Source organism: Zeugodacus cucurbitae, chromosome 2, assembly GCF_028554725.1.
Source record: "Zeugodacus cucurbitae isolate PBARC_wt_2022May chromosome 2, idZeuCucr1.2, whole genome shotgun sequence".
NCBI classification, from domain to species: Eukaryota; Metazoa; Arthropoda; class Insecta; order Diptera; family Tephritidae; genus Zeugodacus; species Zeugodacus cucurbitae.
Window position 1 is genome coordinate 9,040,091 of NC_071667.1, and position 21,692 is coordinate 9,061,782.

General features: G+C 36.6%; 1 protein-coding gene across 2 annotated transcripts; it reads right to left on the reverse strand.

Moving 5' to 3' along the window:
- Nucleotides 1-1,876: 1,876 nt before the first annotated feature.
- Nucleotides 1,877-20,684, reverse strand: Orct_12 (solute carrier family 22 member 13). 2 transcript variants are annotated; one of them, XM_011180970.3, is made up of 6 exons: nucleotides 20,379-20,684; nucleotides 3,906-4,810; nucleotides 3,680-3,834; nucleotides 3,110-3,613; nucleotides 2,903-3,043; nucleotides 1,877-2,826 (listed from the first exon to the last, which is right to left on the reverse strand). In XM_011180970.3, exons 2-6 carry the CDS (start codon nucleotides 4,670-4,672, stop codon nucleotides 2,414-2,416), a joined length of 1,980 nt encoding a protein of 659 aa, XP_011179272.2. In that variant the 5' UTR covers nucleotides 4,673-4,810; nucleotides 20,379-20,684; the 3' UTR covers nucleotides 1,877-2,413. The 2 variants fall into 2 exon arrangements, with proteins under 2 accessions (XP_011179272.2, XP_054092071.1); XM_054236096.1 differs by lacking the exon at nucleotides 20,379-20,684 and adding an exon at nucleotides 7,171-7,320.
- Nucleotides 20,685-21,692: the final 1,008 nt, after the last annotated feature.

Consider the following 21,692-nt stretch of genomic DNA (forward strand, 5'->3'; position numbering starts at 1 on the left):
CGTCGAATACCACATACAGCTCATACAGTATTCGCCGTTGCCAATGTTTAAGCGACCGTAAATCTTCCGCAAAACCTTTCTCTCGAAAACTCCTAGTGCCGTCTCATTGGATGTTGACATCGTCCAGCTTTGAAAGTGTTCGATGCAGTATCCGCTGGTGAAAGCCGAGGAAGAGGGAGACCTCCACTCCGTTCGAAGAACCAGGTGGAAAAGTACCTGGCTTCACTTGAACTTACAAATGGCGCCAAACTGCCAAAAGAAGGAACGAATGGCGTAAGCGGTTCCTACGCCAACTAAGAAGAAGATAAGATGATTGATTTTGCCGTAAAAACAGAAATTTACAAATAATAGGTAAATCTATGGACCAATAAAGCCAACAAAATTTTCTGCCTGAAAGGATGCATGGAAGTAACTTCACTTCAAATATGGAATTTTTGCTTATGATCCCATTTTATAATTCTAAAAAGCACCCTGTGACAAAAAGTATTGACCCACTAAATTATTTTCATGCATTTTTAACCATTTGCGGAGGGAATACTAGAGCCATTGAAGTAATACGAAATATAAAAGGTAATCCTCGTACCCTTGAAAGCAACGGAGTATGCGACAATACAGTGTTATTTGTAGTATCTTTGGTATTTAGCCAATCTTAAACTTTAACTTTTACAATATATGATCGAAGTGATGTTTTACGTTTTACGGCGATGATATTGCAATCATTGTCATCTACAGCCGCGCCGTTAGTTCTGCTTTTTCCAGACTGGATAGGGACGCGAAGCGAATGGGTCTGGTGATGAATGAGAACAAGTCGAAATATTTACCGTTAGTTCTGCTTTTTCTAGACAGGAGAAGAGAGCGAAGCGAATGAGTCTGGTGGTGAATGAGGACAAGACGAAATATCCCCTGTAATTAAATAAGTAGTCAGCGCATTCGCGACTTGGCTTCAATGTCACTGTTGACAGTCATAACTTTGAGGTTGTAGATAATTTCGACTATCTTGCCACTACCTCAAGAGATATAATTTTTGCGTACACTATTTGTAGAGCATATTAAATCCGTTGTGTTTTGGAACTCTCTGTATAAAGGAATTTATGTGCATGCGCGACATGGTTAATTATACGCCATGTGTGCAGCGATACAGTGTTTTTTTTTTATAAAAAATGCAATATTTATTACAAAGCTCAGTGAATAGATTTGATTTTTGTGCGAATTTTCGATAGTAAAGGCAAACTAGTCGAATTTGCATAGTGGATATTCAATTAAAAAAAATATAATTGCAAATTTGAAGTTATACTGGTTCAGCACATTGCAAATTTGCAATTCAAGTTTACAACCGAAAAACGCCCTATAAATTATGGGTTTAATATGCGCAAAAATGCTTTCAAGTATGCATATAAAAACTTGAACTCCACAATTTAACTAGTTGTCTCGGTTATTAAAAGTTAATTGAAGGTAAACACGCACAATTGGTGCACAGTGTTATTGGTTGTTATTTTCATGCAAATTTGAGTGACCCTGTAATATTATAAATTTTTGAAAATATTACAAAATGAAAATTTCAAGTGATTGACAAATTCTGTTCTGTATATAACCTATAGGTTAGGTTAACCTATAACCTTAAAGGTTTAAGATAAAAACATATTTTTTACATCAAAACTTTGTTTAAATGGAGCAACAGCGCCCGTCATCTTTCTTGTCGAGGCTTGTCACTGACTCACAACTACGTCAGCTATTTATGCTTTTCCAAACCTTAACCAATTGGGAGATTACTGATTTTGGAAGCATGAATATGCTGTTGAACTTTAAAGCTCTTTAGCTCTCTCAAAAGCAGAAATCTCGAAGCTTTTTAATAGCTTTTAATAAGTACCAGTTTAAATCGTATTTACAAGTGCATATATTTATGTACATTTCTTCGTGATTGTTTAAAAATGTGTCTTATCATATTAATATTTTTAGGATATAAGTAGGATTATATATACATACTCGTACATATACAACTGTATATGTAAATATCGTGCTCGTGTGTCGTTAATTTGGTAATAATACAAGTAATCGTAATTAAAACTTAAGTACAATTAATTAATTGACAATTTTAATTAGTAGAATAGAAAACAAAATGTCTAGAGACTGTGCTTGACTAACTCTGCGTGGAATTTCAACTGTCGATGTGAATCTACACATATATTATTATGGCTTTGTTAATCACAGTTTTATTAAATTATAGTTTTTTTTTTAATTTTAAGGTTAGTTATTAATTTTAAATTTATGCATAATAACAGCTGTTAACTACAAACTATTTATTTAATTGGTACATATATAATTAATAGAGGGAAGACTTTGTTTCCAATGGCACAGGCTAAATTAACTAAGTAATACAATTAATACAAATGTTTAATAATAAATGGTAATCTACTTATAGGCGAGTATTAGTCGTATCGCCCTCGACCGTCCAAACAGTGGCGGTTAACGGTGAACGCTCTTTCTTATTCGATTCATCGCTACCGATTGCCTCCGCCAATGTTAGATTAGCTGTATTCTTCTCTCGCGGCGGTTGCAGCAAGCAAGTGCATATGCCACCAATTACCGTTAGTACAGCGAAAAATGTGAGCGAAAGCGCGACATCGGTCTTTTTGAGTAGATTGATGAAAGGCGCGCTCAGTAGCCAAATGCGCGCGAATGTGACGACCGAGAAGGCGAAAGGTTGCTTCTTATGCGCCGGCATAACTTCAGCCATGCAACCCTGCATGAGCGACTGCGCACATGAGACGCTGACTTTCGGCACGAGGGCAATGATCATCCAGAGTATGACTTTGAAGTCGGGACTCACTGTAAGACGAATGAAAGAAGAAGAAATATAGTTGTATAATTGTTTAAATTCGTCTTACTGAACTTTAATACTTACAATTCGCGCCTGTAAAGGTCCAGCCGAGACAACCGACGAGACCGGCGACAATATTGAAACAACCAGCATACATAAATTTCTTCTTGCCCTGCTTCATCACGAAGTGTAGACCAATGAAACAGCCCACTATTTCGGCAACGCCTAAGAATTATGCAGAAAAGCTTTAATCACGAGAGCTTTCACATAAAAGAAAACACTTTCACTTACCCATCGCTATCGTATTCGGCATACGATAATCGCGCCCGAATGAGCGCAAGTTCAACAGCATGCCCATATAGTTCACAATGTAACAGGCAAGCGCGATATGCGCTGCCAGCATGTAGTGCGTCGCACGTGGACCACGCCACAACTGTATCCACGTGGCCGGTGGCTTTTGTGAACGCAGAGTTTCGCGTAGGTTTTCGATTTGTTGTCGAAAATCATCGGGTATGAGGAATGTACGCTCATTGATGTCCACAGCTTTGCGTATCATGCGCTCCACACGGTAGACATCGTGTTCGTTACCGTTCTTCAACAGCCAACGCGGTGCTTCTGGTGTCCATTGCAGCAGCAATAACAGAATCACTGTGGGGAATGTAATGCCCAAATAGAGTTGACTCCAGTTGTTGAAGAACGAGGAAATGCCCGGCAACAGTATGACACCGAGTGACCAGAATGTGTCGTACAGTATAATGACACCGGTGCGATAGCGACCGCCAGTGATGTCAACAACTAGTGAGATTAATATCAAAACATTAGCCTCAGTTTAAACCGTTATCAGGATCATTTAATACTTACAGATTGCCTGCGCCGAGGTGAACATCATCGCACAGCCAATAGCTGCGAGACAGCGAAAGATGCAGTGCATATTTAGATCGGTCGAATAACCGGTGACCACACCGAGTATGATCTGCAGCACGGCGCCAATGATATAGACCGTGCGCGGACTGAGTCTGTAAGACAAGAAACAATACCGTTAACTACTACTACTGCCAGAAATTTCACTAAACTATCGTCTACTCACTTCAACATCGCTTTGGTGCCGATGACACCGCCCACCAACACGCCAAACAGATGCCAGTACTGCGTCCAGGCCACAAATATCTCACGCAGACACACCAAATTGTATTGCATAACAAACGAGTAGAAGTAGTCTTCGTAGACGAATTGCGTGCACGGCTTCTGCGAGAGCATCTCACCCGTCGTGCTGCCATTCGGCGCCACGTTCGCGCTCCAATTCACTACGTAACACTGATTCGGCGTTATCGACTGATTCGCCGTCAGTTGGCTCGCGTCGCAGTGATACTGCGTGGGCGGTTTAATGTCGGGCGCTGTGTAGATAATGCAAGCCATGAACCAGGAGGCGGGTAATTTGCACAGAAAGAGTATGAGCACCGAACGCAGCTGCCAGATGCCGAAATCGCCCAATACGCTGCCAATAATGTCGCTGGCCGCTGTGGGTGGTGGTGTTGGCGTTGTCTTCGCTTTGGGCATTTGCGCCAGCGCTGCCTCACCGATAATTCTGCTGCGTGCGCTCGCATTGAGCTTCGGTGTGCGTGGTGGTGTTGTTGGTGGGGAGTAACCACCTATACTGTTGGCATCGTTGGGCGTCATGTAGAGACTGGCATTGTACGCTTGTGTAAGTGGTGGTGTTGTAGCGGATGTTAGTGATGCAGAGAGTCTGCTGCTGTCGTTGTCATTATTGTAAATGGTTGCTATATGCTGGTTGCTATGTATGCTGTGATTGCTGTTGTTGCGTTGAATGTGTTGTTTCAAGAATTCGGGAGTCATTACTGCGACGCTGTGTGTTTCTACTACTTGTTGTTGTTTGCTGGCAGTGATTTAATGTCAGAAAAGCATAATACTCGCACTTAATAATAAAAGAGTTGTTGTAAAAATGCTTGTAATTGGAAAGGGTAGTTGGAGAATCTGAAAAAATAAGAAGAAGAGAGAGTTGAATGTGAGGTTAGGTTTAAAGCTTGAATTGCAGTTTTGATCAAAGAATTTAAAGAATTTAATTAAATTTGCAACACTAGTGGCTTCATTCTACAAAACGGGGTGTAGATTTTGGAAAGGTCTAATGTTTACGGACTAACAACACGTCCAATAATATCTTAGATAAGCTATGTCTTGTATCTCTATCTTTAAAATAAGTGTTGGTTAGTTGGTTGTTAGTTTTGCCAAACATTAAGCGAGTGGCGAAACGAACATGTATTCAAAACATGAAAGTTGAGATCATGCAGTTTAAAAACCAGCTAAGATCATTTGAGTTTTTTTTTGTGATATTTCAATATTGGGATTCACATAAATGACTCATTGTCATTTGGATACGTCATACTTGTTTACAATACCGCAAATCTGTTGTAATTTTAAAATTCTTCGTGGAAAACGATGATGAATGGGATCCTTAAACGGAGTATGGATTTAAATTTAACACGCTTGTGGTTTATTTATGGGCATAATACGCCGCAAAATGCAAAGTTCGCAGCATTTTTTGTGTCATTTGCATTTGCTGAATGCATTAATTAATAATCGTGCGTTTAAAAAATATTCTTGGAAATTTTACAAGTTTTTTATTTTCCTAAATTTACAGTACATATGTACATATTGAACTCAATGGCACTTGTTGTGAAAGAAAAATACTTTTTCAAAATTTGTTAAAAATTTATGAAAAACTTCAAATTTGACTTATGAGATTTTTTGGCTTACTTACAATTTTATTTACGTCATACTATAATCAATAACTACAGCAATACATTTTATTTTTAAATGCACACTTCTTTTAATAATACCATTTCATATGCCAAGTTGTATAATTGGTTCAAACAATGACGTTTGTGAACTGTGAAAAACAACAATTTTTGCGTCATATATTGTACTTTACAAGGCATATAGCGAATTTGCGCAGTACTTAGTGGAAAAATAATAAAAAAGATGAAGTTTGAAAACTGTGACTCACATACTTTAATAACAAGAGTGTTTTTGTCTGCTGGTTTTAAGCTAATTTTAATTGAAAAATAACTAAAAAGGATTTAAAAGATACCCTGCTGTGCCACACCCAAAGGAGTAAATTAATGTCATTCATTTTATTAACTTTAAGCAATGACACTGTGCGACAAGTTAATAGTAACAAAGAGGAATTAATGTAAATATCAGTTGAAAGTAGAAATTTCGTAAAAAAATGTCTACACTTTTAATATATGGTTGTTATTGTAAATAGGGAAAATTTAAATAATAGTAAAATAAACAAGGTAAAGGATAAACCATAACAGGTGCAAAGATTTGATATATTATTTTTGATACATGCTGAGGTCTCGCAAAAGAAAATTGTTCGAAACAATCACCATACTTTCATCTCTTAAGCAAGAAAGAGAAGTTACGACACCGTTGGTTTTATTAAAAAAATTGTCAGTCATCTTAATCCTTAATTAATTCTATATGATGACAACAATTAGTTGTTTATGTAGTAAAACTAAACGAACTGATGGATAGATCTAGAGGTAAGAGAGGAGGCTTATCATCTCTTGATTTATTTTGCGCTTTTAATCTAAATACTTTCCTCTGTTATGGGAAATAGGAGGAAAGAGTACTTTTAAATCTTGCCTTAATCAAGGATTGTAGATGCTTTCGGTTTAGCTCGTTGGAATCATGATCATTAATTTAAATTTTTGACCTAGACCAAAACAATTAAAAACACCCCGGTTATTTACACTTTCTAACTAATGCATTTTGGGTGCGGTGGCGTGAATACGTAAGTACCAACTGCCGATATTAACTTTAGTAAGATAGCTCCGTTATCGATTAACTTAGTTTCAACGTCTTTCGAACAAAGCTGTTACTGTTTGAAGGGCTTGACAACATAAACGTAGAAAAGCTCTCCTCATTAATTTCACCCACATCATTATTATTATTTTTAAAATTCTTTTTAATGTCGTATGTAATGTCTTTTGACTAACTAGAAATGCGCGTGTAGGCGGTAACTAGGCTGACATTCCTGTATTTTGATTGATTACTTTTCGCTTTTGAAAACGCACGCAGTCGAGTAAGCAAATCAGACTCCCATTGGTCGTTTATTTTTTCTTATGTAATTGCTGACCAATCATGAGTGACCAAACAAATTAAGACGATAAAACAAGTACACTGTGATTTATTTCTTTCAATTACTCTCTCTATTGCTTTAATAACACTTTCTCCTTATATAGAGTTGTCAAATTTGTTACATATGTACATTCTTTTTGTTATTTAGGGATAATAATATAAAATTTTCTCAAAAACCATATATCACTTACTTAGTAGCACAAGAGGTTATTTTTTTTAATAAACGAAATTAATATTTTTTTAAATATGTCAAATATTATTTAAGAAAAAGAGGTCACGCTCACACAACACAAGAGACACACACGGCCCTAATCCGTTCAACGCCAGTAAGCAACTAACTTATTGTGTGCTCGTACTAACGGAAAGCGCGGTGTTAATTATCGAGTTTACTTCGAAGGTGACTAATTCGGTCTGACGATCGGCAGAATAATGCATTTTCAAAGAAACAGAAGAATTGGCATACAAAAAATTAAATCATTACAAGTAAATAAATGCAATGCGGTGATATGCGAAAAAGATTTTGTCATTATTTTGACGTAAGCAATAATCATAATATACACATGTTGACACACACCGAACGCAATTGCAGCGGTTTACAAATGCGTTACAAATGTACTGGCATACATACATATGTACATATGTAAGTAAGTAGAGCGCTTACTATATAGGCGCATGCTACGGACGCATGCTTGCAAGTGGGTAAGGTATGTACATATGTATGTATGTATGAATGCGCTAAAATTCAGTAAGAATTCCGGAATTTCACACGAGTAACTTACAGCTGCCGCTTTAAATTTGCCGGTTGCTCGCCCAAATATAGCGATAAAAATCAACAACAACAATAAAATAAAATAAAACAAAAAAGTGAAGCAATAAAGTGTAATATGTACAATGTATGTACATGCATGGAAAATATATAAAAACCACAAAGAAGAGGAAATAAAATGAGTTTTGTGTGTACGTTTGTTATTGAACTTGTTATTGTAATTAAATTGATAAGCACTTCTTGAAATCTTTGACTTTGATTGTGGTTTGCTCAAGTCGAGTCGATCGCAACAATTATTGCCTTGATTCATGTAATTTTGATACAAAAACATATATACACACACATACTTTCTGTTGTTGTTTATTGGGCTCGTTCGAGTGGGATTAATATATGCTTATTTATGTACATACATAAATATGTTAAATAATTATTTTCGGTTCCACATAAATAAGTCTTATTTTCGCGCTCAGCTTGCACATTGTACCTTGCGAATATTCTCATGACGTATGTATACACGAGTATGTTGACATATTGCACGCTTATTACATCACGTGAATTCAATGTCAATGTTGGCTGACTTATACGATCTTTTTAGATAGGAGCTAGGAATTATCTCATCTGCCCCCAAAAAGTCTAAAATGTACTTTTGAGTGCCGTAAGCGAGTTGGTTAAGGTTATGGTTGCTGTTAAGTGAGACTGCGTTGTCATAAAATTTCATCAGCTGTTAGTTGGAGGGCTGCTTTTCAGAGAATTTAGAATTATGCTGGAATTATTTTTCCAAAGAATGTGTTGGAGCACATGCAATAGTAAATGTGAGTGATGTTCCGAGAAATTGTCAGATAAGTTGGAAGTTTAACTTTCGTTCGTGTGAAAGTCGAATTTACTCAACCGCAAAGGACACGGACTTACATACATACATGTATGTATGTATATCCGACTATTCACCGCCAACTCGGCAGCATTCTTTTAAAATTATTTGTGGAATATTTTATGACGCTACAATAATTACAACAATAATGTTTAGCTGATAAGCCATTATTCATTTGAATATGCTTTAAGCAAAAGCGAGCGGCAGCTCATTTTATTATATTATATGGTTCTGTAGGGGAGATACGTGATGTTATGGAATAACAATAATATTTCAATAAGAGTATATTTCAAAAATATATTTTTAGAAAACATAATTCTTATTTTTATGCTAATTTTTTGTTTATTTTGTCCTCATTCTCTGCAGTCCCAAATTGCAAACTAACGAGACTGTCAAAACTAAATATTTGTTAATATGATTTGTTAGCTAAGAAAAATCTTTTGCTTTGTAAAATCTATAAATTTTATCGATCACAAATTTAAATTTATTTATTTTCAATTTATATTTCATCGAAAGTTATCGATATTTTTTAAACATAATTTGGACAATCTAAATGTTTTGTTATCAGCACGATTTCTTAAGCTCTTTAATTCCATATTAGCTTTTAATTTCTGCGCTGTTTCCGACCGTCTTGTTTATATGGAGATATTTCAAGAAAATTGAACTAATATAAACTGAGGTTAGCTCTTAATCAGTGTTTTGCTTGTGTTTATGATTTTGCAAAAAAAAATAATTTTGGTATTTTTCGTAAACACATATACATATATATACATATGTAAATACTGTATGTTTATGTATATATTGTAGACGATTTTGTATTCATGTTTTTTGTAATAATTTTTACAATAACATTTCCGCCATTTACGGGAGCTTTACAACTTCCAAAAAAAATCTAAATTCTTACTTTCTTAAAGAGGTCGAACGCCTGCAATATTATTGTAATGCAAAAATTACAGTAACTCAACACACTGACACAAATACACATACATATCAACATACATATGTTTACAGTTATTTTGCCTGCCTTATGACGATCGACCGTTAATTTGTGCGCATCTCGATCAATATTTAATTGAATTCAATTGGAGCATTGGAGCGCAATCGATTTGTGAAGTAAGCGAGTTAAGCACAACCAACCATTCACTTGTGGCAGAATGACCGTTTCACGCTTCAACTGGCGTCAATGTGTGTATGTATTCTATTTGAATATGTAGATATGTAAAAATATTCATATATCTGTATGTACAAATGTATATATACATATTGTAAGGAAACCTTTCGCATTGGCGCTTCTCGCTTGGCATTTGCGCTCGCACTTCGATTAATTTTATTGGTATATGAGCGTATAAAAATAGCATTTAACTGTTTTCTTCTCTTACTTTTCTTTGCTGTCGTCGATCGAAAACTTTGTAATTGAAGATTTCATTTGAGTAATTGTTTCCATAAACTGCTAAATTTATGTATTTACGCAGAAGAATAATATACAAATGTACATATGTACACATATAAATATATGTATGTAAGTGCATTTAACAAACGATGACAATTGAAGTGATCGAATTAAAGTAAACACAGTAAACACCACGTAAAATCATAAATAAAATCCGCTGACATGCGCGACAACTCAACACAAGACAACACAACACAATAAACGATTGCTTACGAGATTGGCGCTGTCGATTTGCCAAACATAAAAATAATAATGGACAAGATGACATCTTGGCGATAATGTCACTAAATGGTAGCACGGCATGACGCTCGAGTACCTATCTACGTAAGTAGACATGCAAGCCCAGCGAGATATTCGCTAAATACTCATATATTCATATACATATGTATGTACATAGGGACTCGTATGCGAGTATATCCGAGAGCGCAAGTGTCTAAATCAGCGCACGCGGATCAGTAAATATACGCTCGTGTGTGTGTGGTTCGTTGTAGTTTTTGGTCAAAAGTAAACATCCGAGTGCCGCAAATCAGAAACGGTGATAAGCGAGTAGCATCTGCTATATAACATACATATGCATATGTTGTGTATATGTGTATGTGTGCTCTATACTATGCGCACGCATAGCAATAACTCGTGGTTGCCCAGCGCAAGGTGCGAATCGCCGATAAGACACCTGATTGGTGAGATTTCAGTTGCATACACACACACATCATCAATTTACCGAGGCGCTAATCGTTCGGTAGTTTTTATTAGCGTATATCTAGTAAGTATGTTTATTGTATGCATATAAATAAAAGCGTGGGAATACAAAGTTGCGTATAAAATAGTAGCAGTTTGAGAACAGTGAGTGTGGATTAAAAAAATTATTATTCAGGATTGAATTTAATTATACCACCAAGTAAAAAATTCAAATAATCAAATTTAAAATATATTTTAGGAAAATGTATGTAAAATTTTTGTATAGTTAATTTTATATAGTTCTAGTTAATAGAAAAAATCAGTGTTTAAGTGTAATGAATTTTAATATTTATGAAGGGATTAGGCGGGTTTCGGAATCTAAAAACATGGTTTTAAATTTTTATTTTTAATATATTGGCATTTCCGCCAGAAGGTCCACCACAGACAAAATATTAAACATTATTAGAATTACAAAGTTTTTGCATATTTTCATAGGAGAATATTTAAATTTATTTATATTAAATTAATTTTAAATTAATTCATAACCAATTACGAGAAATACGAAAGCCAAGTCGTACAGGAGCTACTTTGCTCATTTCGATTTTTCTACTGCATTTGTTTTTTCGTCAAAATTGTTAAAGAAACATATCATGTATAATTTTTTGCTTTGTGTAAAACCTTTATAAGGGTACAAAGTGCAAAATAAAATGCATAAGAAAGCATGCGATTGCAAATAACTGTAATTTTTTGCTCTCTTATTATCCGATAGTAAATTTCGATATTTCGATAGTAAATGGATTAATCTAGTTAATGAACGACGGGAAAAAGAAAATATTGACATTTGAATTTTTGACAGAATTTTAGCCAAAAAATTAACTTTTTTGGTAAGTAAGTGGTTAGCCAAAAAACTAACTTTTTTGGTAGAATTTTCGCAATATTTTATCTCGAAAAAAAGTAGTAATAAAGATACAAAAAAGGTCTTCCTTCATTAACTAGATAATGTTATGTGTGTAAAATTTGAACAAAATCGCCTCATAACTTTTCTAGAAATCGTGTTTTCGACTTGAAAAAATGAGTTTTGAGATAAATTCGTTTAAAATTTTACTTTCTTACTGACGAGACCTGATAGGCGGAACTTCCAAAGGGTATACCTCTTAGAATATTACTCGGACTGATTGAACATTTTTGAATAATATTTTTAACATATTGCACTATTTAATAAGACCAATTTTTTTTCAAATTTTGAAATTTTGTAACACACCTAAACCTTTTAAAATACACGTTGAAATGTCTAAATTTCTTTAAACAAAAACAAAGTTAATTTTTTTAATGTATGCATAGAAATTTTTTATTTAAAATTGTGCAAATATTAGTTTTATTATTGGATTAGCAGTAGCTGTTATCTTGCTTAAAGGTAATTTCAATTCAATTCGAATATTTTAAACTTAATATGTATCTCAGGATCAATATTTAGTTTCGAAGTTCCAAAAAGTATATACACAACAAATGTTTGTTGTAGATATATAAAAAAAGTATAAAAACAACAACAAAATAAAAAAAAATTCCATATTACGTTTAACAATGCTATTAATGCGCACATGACTGTATGTTCGCTCGTACTGCAGTATATAAATATGTTTATATGTATTTTATTTTAACTGTATCAACGTTGATTAACTGTTTGCTTTTCATGAATTATAATTATGTAGTAATTATTTATATTCCTACGTTTTTATTGCATTTTTTCCACTATACTCGTGTTTAATGAACAATTAGTCCACTCATAGCAACTAAACACATTCATACTAATATACGAGTATGTACATATATATGTATTTGCTGATATACTTCTGTGCGGCACTCATTAAGCTTCTACACAGATTTATTGTTTGTTTAGCTACAGGCTTTCATACAAATAGATTTATGTGCCTTTTCACTTGTCTGAAGTGTGTTAATTCTTTTGCAAACAATTTGTGCAGTACTTTGGCAATTATTAATTATTAGACAATCTTCTTCTTCTTCTTCTTAACTGGCGTAGAAACCGCTTACGCGGTTATAGCCGAGTCCACAACAGTGCGCCACGCATCTCTCCTTTTGGCGGTTTGGCGCCAATTGGTATTACCAAGTGAATACAGGTCCTTCTCCACCTGGTCCTTCCACCGGAGTGGAGGTCTCCCTCTTCCTCGGCTTCCACCAGCGGGTACTGCATCGAAAAATTACTAGACAATCACAGTTCACAAATGCTAGTAAAATAATTGTTGATATTAGTTATCAGTTGCCTTTATTTAAACCAAAGTACATAATACAGTAATCCCCGCTTAAGAGCTACTATTAAAGATGTAACACTTTTGAGCCACTAAACCAGGGAAGGCACTTAAATTAATTAATTTAGAATGAAAATCACATTTACTTCTTATTAATAACAGAAATACAAAAAAAAAAATACATGAACCAAGTAAGGAAGGGCTAAGTTCGGTTGTGACCGAACATTTTATAATCTCGCAATTTATTTATTTAATATTATATAAGACACAATTTGACCCAAATATCAGCTGCCACACTATAAATGCAGTATTTAACAGAACCGATATATTCACTATTGCTTTCTTTATATATTGTAAAAAGTAAACGATTCGGATAGACTTCAAAGTTCTGGTATATAGGAAGTAGGCGTGGTTGTGAACCGATTTGGCCTATTTTCACAACATATTATTGGGATGTAAGGAAAATATTAAAAAACCAAGTTTCATTGATATTGGTCGAGTAGTTTCGGAGATATGGGTTTTGACCCATAAGTGGGCGGTACCACGCCCATTTAAAATTTTGTATACCATTTTGATTGCAGCTCTTCTGTACCTTTTTTATAATGAAATTTAAGGTTTCTGTTGGTTTTCTTTACTGAATTAAAGCATTTTTAGTAGTTTTAAACATAACCATTGTATGGGAGGTGGGCGTGGTTATTATCCGATTTCCTCCATTTTTGAAATATATAAGGAAATACCTGAAAAAAACACTCCTGAAAGTTTTGTTTATATAGTTTTAGTAGTTTACGAGATATGAACAAAAAACTGCCCACTTTCTCAAAAAAATTACATCCAAATATGCCCCTTCCTAGAACAATCGTTTGTACCAAATTTTGTTTTCATAGCTCAATTTATGGCTTAGTTATAACTCTTTATGTGTTTTCGGTTATCGCCATTTTGTAGGCGCGGCAGCGGTCCGATTACGCCCATTTTCGAACTTAACCTTCTTATGGTGCCAAGGAATACGTGTTCCAAGTTTCATTAAGATATCTCAATTTTTACTCAAGTTACAGCTAGGGGTGCAAACATCGTGAAATGAAACATCGATGGTTCGATGTATCGATGTTTCTTCAAAACCCATCGAAATCAAAAACATCGGCCATTAAAACATCGAAACATCGATGTATTTTTGAACTTTTTTAACTTATTCTAAATTTAGTGTGAAAAGCTAAGGGATACAGAAGCAGAAGCATAAATAAATGAAATGTAGTACGTCTTAAGTTGATACATTTTATTTCACTTAGCACTATATGTCTGTTAAAGTTGTTTTCTCAACAAATAACAGAATTTCAAAACAACGACATGGAAAGTTTTTTCACTGTCATTTCTTTTCGATTTTACTTCTGCGTGATAGTTGCCCTGGTTTTAGGTCGTTCACTCGGCACTGAAGTGGCCACAATGTGTAAATAGTATTTAATAAGCCTATTTATTCAACTGGGGGATGGGGTCATATGTAGAAGTTCACGCAAGTGAGGAAAGTTTCTGATTGCCATTCACTTGGGAGTGGCCAGGAACGATTCTTTTGCATATGACTCAAGCAGCTCACGACTTCCGGTTTTAGACCAAGTATCCCCTGGGTAGCTAACAGACATCCGTTTGGAGGCGAGCTAAAGTGAGAAGGCGAAGCCCGCTTGTGCGGTTGTGCGTAGGGCTTGGGACCCACCGGATGAGAAACCCCCCTTTTGATGACGACCACGGCAAACGTATAAAGGACTATGATTTGAGGGCATGCACCTGGAATGTCCGGACTCTTAATTGGGAAGGTGCCTCTGCCCAGCTGGTTGATGTCCTCATACAACTAAAGGCTGACATCACCGCCGTCCAAGAAGTGCGATGGACGGGACAAGGACGGAAGAAGGTGGGTCCTTGTGACATCTACTACAGCGGCCATATAAAGGAGCGCAAATTCGGTGTTGGATTTGTGGTGGGAGAGAGACTACGTCGCCGAGTCCTGGCATTCACCCCGGTGGATGAACGTCTTGCCACAATCCGCATCAAAGCGAGGTTCTTCAACATATCGCTGATTTGCGCCCACGCCCCAACGGAAGAGAAGGACGATGCGACCAAAGATGCTTTCTATGAGCGCCTAGAACGCATCTATGAGCGCTGCCCCCGCCACGATGTCAAAATCGTGCTTGGCGATTTTAACGCCAGGGTGGGTAAAGAAGGTGTCTTTGGCACAACAGTCGGAAAATTCAGCCTCCATGACGAAACATCGCCAAACGGCCTGAGACTGATCGACTTCGCTGGGGCCCGAAATATGGTTGTCTGTAGTACCAGATTCCAGCATAAAAAAATTCATCAAGCAACGTGGCTGTCCCCTGATCGAAACACGCGCAATCAAATCGATCACGTTGTGATAGACGGAAGACATGTCTCCAGTGTTTTAGACGTGCGTACGCTCCGAGGACCAAACATTGACTCGGACCATTATCTAGTAGCAGCAAAGATACGCACTCGCCTCTGTGCAGCAAAGAACGCCCGTCAACAAACACAAGGAAGGTTCGACGTCGAAAAGCTGCAATCACAACCGACAGCCGAACGATTTTCTACTCGACTTGCACTCCTGCTCTCTGAGAGCACTCATCAGCATCTCGATATAAGGGAGCTGTGGAACGGCATCTCAAACTCATTGCATACCGCTGCAGCCGAAACAATTGGTCTCCGGCAACGCCAAAAAACCAGTTGGTACGATGAGAATTGTCGTTCCGCAGTGGAGAGAAAACAGACTGCCTACCTCGCAACGTTGCGATCGACCACAACACGTTCGGGGTGGGATAGATATCGAGAACTGAAGAGGGAAGCGAGACGCATTTGCAGACGTAAAAAGAAAGAGGCCGAAATGCGTGAGTATGAAAAGCTTGAAAAGCTGGCCGACATGGGTAATGCTCGAAAATTTTATGAAAAGATGAGGCGATTAACAGAAGGTTTCAAGACCGGAGCATTATCATGTAGGGACCGAGAAGGTAATCTGGTAACGGATGTCCAGAGCACACTGGGATTATGGAGGGAACACTTCTCCGACCTGCTCAATGGCAGTGAAAGTACAACACCAGGAGATGGCGAACCCGATTCCCCAATCGATGACGATGGAATAGATGTTCCATTACCCGACCATGAAGAAATTCGAATAGCAATTACCCGCTTGAAGAACAACAAAGCGGCGGGGGCTGATGGATTACCGGCCGAGCTATTCAAATACGGCGGCGAAGAACTGATAAGGTGCATGCATCAGCTTCTTTGTAGAATATGGTCGGAAGAAAGCATGCCTGACGATTGGAATCTTAGTGTGCTCTGCCCAATCCATAAGAAGGGAGACCCCACAATCTGCGCCAACTACCGTGGTATAAGTCTCCTCAATATCGCATATAAGGTTTTGTCGAGCGTATTGTGTGAAAGACTAAAGCCCACCGTCAACGAACTGATTGGACCTTATCAGTGTGGCTTTAGACCTGGAAAATCTACAATGGACCAGATATTCACCATGCGCCAAATCTTGGAAAAGACCCGAGAGAGAAGAATCGATACCCACCATCTTTTTATCGATTTTAAAGCTGCCTTCGATAGCACGAAAAGGAGCTGCCTTTATGCCGCGATGTCTGAATTTGGTATCCCTGCAAAACTAATACGGCTATGTAAGCTGACGTTGAGCAACACCAAAAGCTCCGTCAGGATCGGGAAGGACCTCTCCGAGCCGTTCGATACCAAACGAGGCTTCAGACAGGGTGACTCACTATCGTGCGACTTCTTCAATCTATTGCTGGAAAAAATAATACGAGCTGCAGAACTAAATAGAGAGGGTACAATCTTCTACAAGAGTGTACAGCTCCTGGCGTATGCCGATGATATTGATATCATCGGAAGCAACAACCGCGCCGTTTGTTCTGCGTTTTCCAGACTAGATAAAGAAGCGAAGCGTATGGGTCTGGTGGTGAATGAGGACAAGACGAAATATCTCCTGTCATCAAACAAACAGTCAGCGCACTCGCGTCTTGGCTCCCACGTCACTGTTGACAGTCATAACTTTGAAGTTGTAGATAATTTCGTTTATCTGGGAACCAGCATTAACAACACCAACAATGTCAGCCTTGAAATCCAACGCAGAATCACTCTTGCCAACAGGTGCTACTTTGGACTGAGTAGGCAATTGAAAAGTAAAGTCCTCTCTCGACGAACCAAAATCAAACTCTATAAGTCGCTCATTATTCCCGTCCTGATGTATGGCGCTGAAGCGTGGACGATGACAACATCCGATGAGACGACTCTTGGGGTTTTCGAGAGAAAGGTTTTGCGCAAGATTTATGGTCCTCTAAACATTGGCAACGGCGAATACCGCAGACGATGGAACGATGAGCTGTACGATTTATACGACGACATTGACATAGTTCAGCGAATAAAAAGACAGCGGCTACGCTGGCTAGGTCATGTTGTACGGATGGAAGAAAACACTCCAGCTCTGAAAGTATTCGATGCAGTACCCGCTGGAGGAAGCCGCGGAAGAGGACGACCTCCACTCCGGTGGAAAGACCAAGTGCAAAGTGACCTGGCTTCACTTGGTGTTTCCAGTTGGCGCCAAAAAGCAAAAAGGAGGAATGAGTGGCGCGCTCTGGTGGATTCGGCTATAATCGCTTAAAGCGGTTCCTACGCCAAATATATATATATATATATTTATTCAACTCCGGAAACATAGTATTCATGTCAACCTAAACTCTATTGGCTTTTGATTGGTAGGGGTAACAGCAGAGATACACTTTCTCTACAACCTTCCTTCCCTGTAATTGTAGATAACTTTGACAGCTTACATTTCACCTTTTGGTGGGCCAAATGTTTATTCTGGTTCCAAATATCAAACGAGTATTCTCTTTCATACTCATCCGAAGGTTCCGTTGTATCAGCGCGATTCTTTGAATTTTTTATGAAACAAAAAAAGTATTTCTTTTAGCCATAGCATTTTTAAAATGCAGTAATTTGAATCTCTGATCTAACGCAGTAGCCTACGCCAGAATTCAATTGTATAAATAAATCATAAAAGTAACCGCAGTATTGTCCAAGCGCACATTCCCTTAACGAATTCTCCGTATTTTACAAAAATCGAATTCCAATGTAATAAAGCGTATCCAAATAGAAAAATGTGAAGGTGTGAAGTCAAATTTTTATGTAAAACATCGACATAAAACATCGTTGAAAGTGACATCGATGCATCGATGTTTTTAGATTCGAAACATCGATGGCTAACATCGATGGCTAACATCGATACATCGTTTGCATCCCTAGTTACAGCTTGCACGGACGGACAGACAGACATCCGGATTTGAACTTTACTCGTTACCCTGATCACTTTGGTATATATAACCTTATATCCAACTCGTTTAGTTTTAGGACTTACAAACAACCGTTATGTGGACAAAACTATAATACTCTCTTTAGCAACTTTTGTTGCGAGAGTATAATTAATACAAAAATTTACTTATGCAAATAATAAATATTTTTTTAGCATTTTATATTTCTATTTCTATTTCTATTTCTAGAATTGTAACTACAATTAGCTTAATATAACACCCAGCACACGTTACAAATATTGACTAATAATTATTTCCCATAACAGCTGTTTTATTATATTCCAGCTTTCTATTGTTTAAATTGAAAAATACAATATTCTGCGATGCGTTTAATTGCCGTCTGATTACTTGGATTGTTTACAATTATGTCGCTGATTGGTACACACTTGTACTTAGTTGTATAATTATGAAATTTATATGAGTCTGTTGTATTTAATTACATGCTGCAACTGAAACAGACCTTAGTTTACGGTATTGCATTATAAAATACTGTGAAAAATATTAATAACGGTATATATTATATACTAATTCGATGTTCTCAAGAAAAATAAAACATATATTGGAGAAAATTATATAAGAAGAACAATATATACATATATACATAGTGATTTCATTTCACAATTTTAGAAGGCGAATGGGTCGACTACATGATTGAGTCTGGAGAGTTCGTTTTTGAAATGCCGGATGAAGCATAATCTCCGACATACCCTTACTTTACTCTGAGGAATTTGAAACCTTTACGGAATATGATTCAAAGAAGATCAATTTATTGTGAGAGCTTAAAGTGCTTCATCTACAAACCGTTTGGACTTGATTACAATGTTGGCAAAGAACCTTTGGTAAAGAAGAAGCGTCTTTAGCATGATTTCCCAATTAAGTTTAATATTTAATATTTGTTTGAGCAGTTTTTTAATATTTTTTGGGCAGCCTCTGATATATAAATTCTAATAACTCTGTGCAATATAATAGAATTTCAAGTCTGGAAAGTTTTAAAATTGAAGGTCAGCAGGTCACTTTACTTACTATGATTATCTTGTTTTATGATTTTTTATGGGCTAAATTGCTTTCAGGACCTGTATTGAGCGTACTGAGCATGCTTTTGCAGCAATAATTTATTTTCATCCTAACTCGCTTTAACCGGTTATGACTGGATGATATAGAAATATAATATAATTGAAATGTTGGTTGAAAGGAGAAGTTGTTGAATACCTGACCGCACTTAAGTTAGCATAAGGCTTGTCGTGCTTCCCAGTGAGTCCCAATAACACACAATTTATAAGATTGCTCGGTTTGATGGATTTTGTTATTGTTTCTGTTAAACTTTCTAGAAGGCTCTTTTATTTTACTACATATATGTATACGTAAATATATATTTAAGGATTTCATACAGCGACTCTTCGAAGAAATTATTTATATTTATATATTTAATATAGGACGTCACTAGTAGTCATTATCAGTATAAATTACTTTTATAAATTTAAATTTAATTATCAAATAATATTAACACACTGTATATTTAAATTATGCAGTTATAATGTATTTTAAAAAATTGGGGTGAGGTTCATACACTGTGTACTAAAAAAATGGGTCATTTTTCAAACGTTCAGATCACCGAATTCATGACATTCTCTTCTTCTTTCTTGAAATTCACACCTAAATTAAGCCTGCACTGCGCTCAGCGCAAAAACAAAACCGAGAAAAAGCGAAAAAAAGTAAGTTAACTTGCTTAATTTTAGCGCACAGTGTTCGCTTCTCTTTGCGTTGCACAATTCAAACAGGTGTTTCAACGCGCTTATTTATAGCCACTACACGACAGGCACGCATGTATGTATGTGTGTGTGTATGTGCATGCAAGCGCAAGTCTTTTGTTTCAATGGAGTTTTGAAAAGGCTTTTCGAGTTCTTTATGCCACAAAAAGTGATTGGAACACTAATAGAATTTAACTAAACGTAAACAGAGCAGGTTAAAATTTTTGTTTTTGTTATTTAAATTTACCTGGATACCAGGATGCTGCAACGTTACACTTGCTTGTTATTTTTATTGCTTTGCGTTAAAAGAAAAAAATAACATTTTTTTACAAAACAGTTAGTCATAGCAACTCTAATATTCAAATGCGCGCTTTAGTGCCGTTACACAAGCTTTATATACTTTTTAACTATTTGACTAGCTACCGCAAACTGCAAGCGTTTTGCCGATTCTTTTTTCTTACGATTCGCGTCTTTCGTCTTCTTATTCGTATTTATTCTTAAGCAACTTAAATACCGTCCGTCCGGTTGAACGCCCGATGCGCAACTGAAACGCTTGAAGTGATCGACGGCGATCGACAGAACTTAGAACAGTAAGATTTGTACAAAAAACACAAAAACAGTAACAACAAATAACAAATAAGAACACAAGCGGCAAGCTCGCCGCAAAAGTATGTATATTTATAAGCATGAATGAAAGTCGATGAAGCCAGTCAGCAAGTATGTGTGTGTGTCTTTATGGGTGTAATTGGGTAGCGGCAGTTTAGGTTCGGTTGTGGCCGAAGTGGTCAACGCTGTTGCCGTCAGCAGAGGAGGTATGTATGTAAGCGAAGCTTTAAAGCGGCTCACACATACACATCATAAAAGTTTCGCATTCGTTCGGTTTATTTACTTCCGCCGCTCGCTTTCAGATACTCTTAGGGGATGATATCGAGCCTTTACCGCCATTTTAGCGTAAGCGACAAAAACCAAACTTTACAGGAGAAGGTTTTTTTAAATACTTTTAACCATTAATGTGGTATTAATTTAAGTTTGTTTTTCCAATTATATATGTAAATGTCTGAAAAGCATTAATGTATGAGAAATTTTAAATTACTACCACATTAAAGGTTAAAAGTATTTAAAAAAAACCTTCTCCTGTAAATTTTGGTTTTTGTCGCTTACGCTAAAATGGCGGTAAAGGCTCGATATGTCGAGGTCAAATGTCTGTGCGGCGGTTTTGGAATGGGCTCTGCGGTAAGGAAATAACCAAATGCCACTATCGCAATTTACCATTGTAAACGGAAAAATATCGAATTTTAGAAAAATGGAAATATGTTGGTGATTCTGTTTTATTGGATCGATAGCAGAATAGCAGAAAAAGAGCTTATCATTTGCCGAAAGAAAAGTGCTTTGCCGTCATGACTCAGATGACCAAATTGGTCTCAATTGAGACTGTGAACTGCGGCCCCAATCACCGTACTCTATGTATCTGTCTTATGTTGAGAAATAAATCTCCATTTTTCCGAAAAATTTCATATATCATTTATTGGTTTAGCCTTACTTATCAGACCGCTCTCGAGCT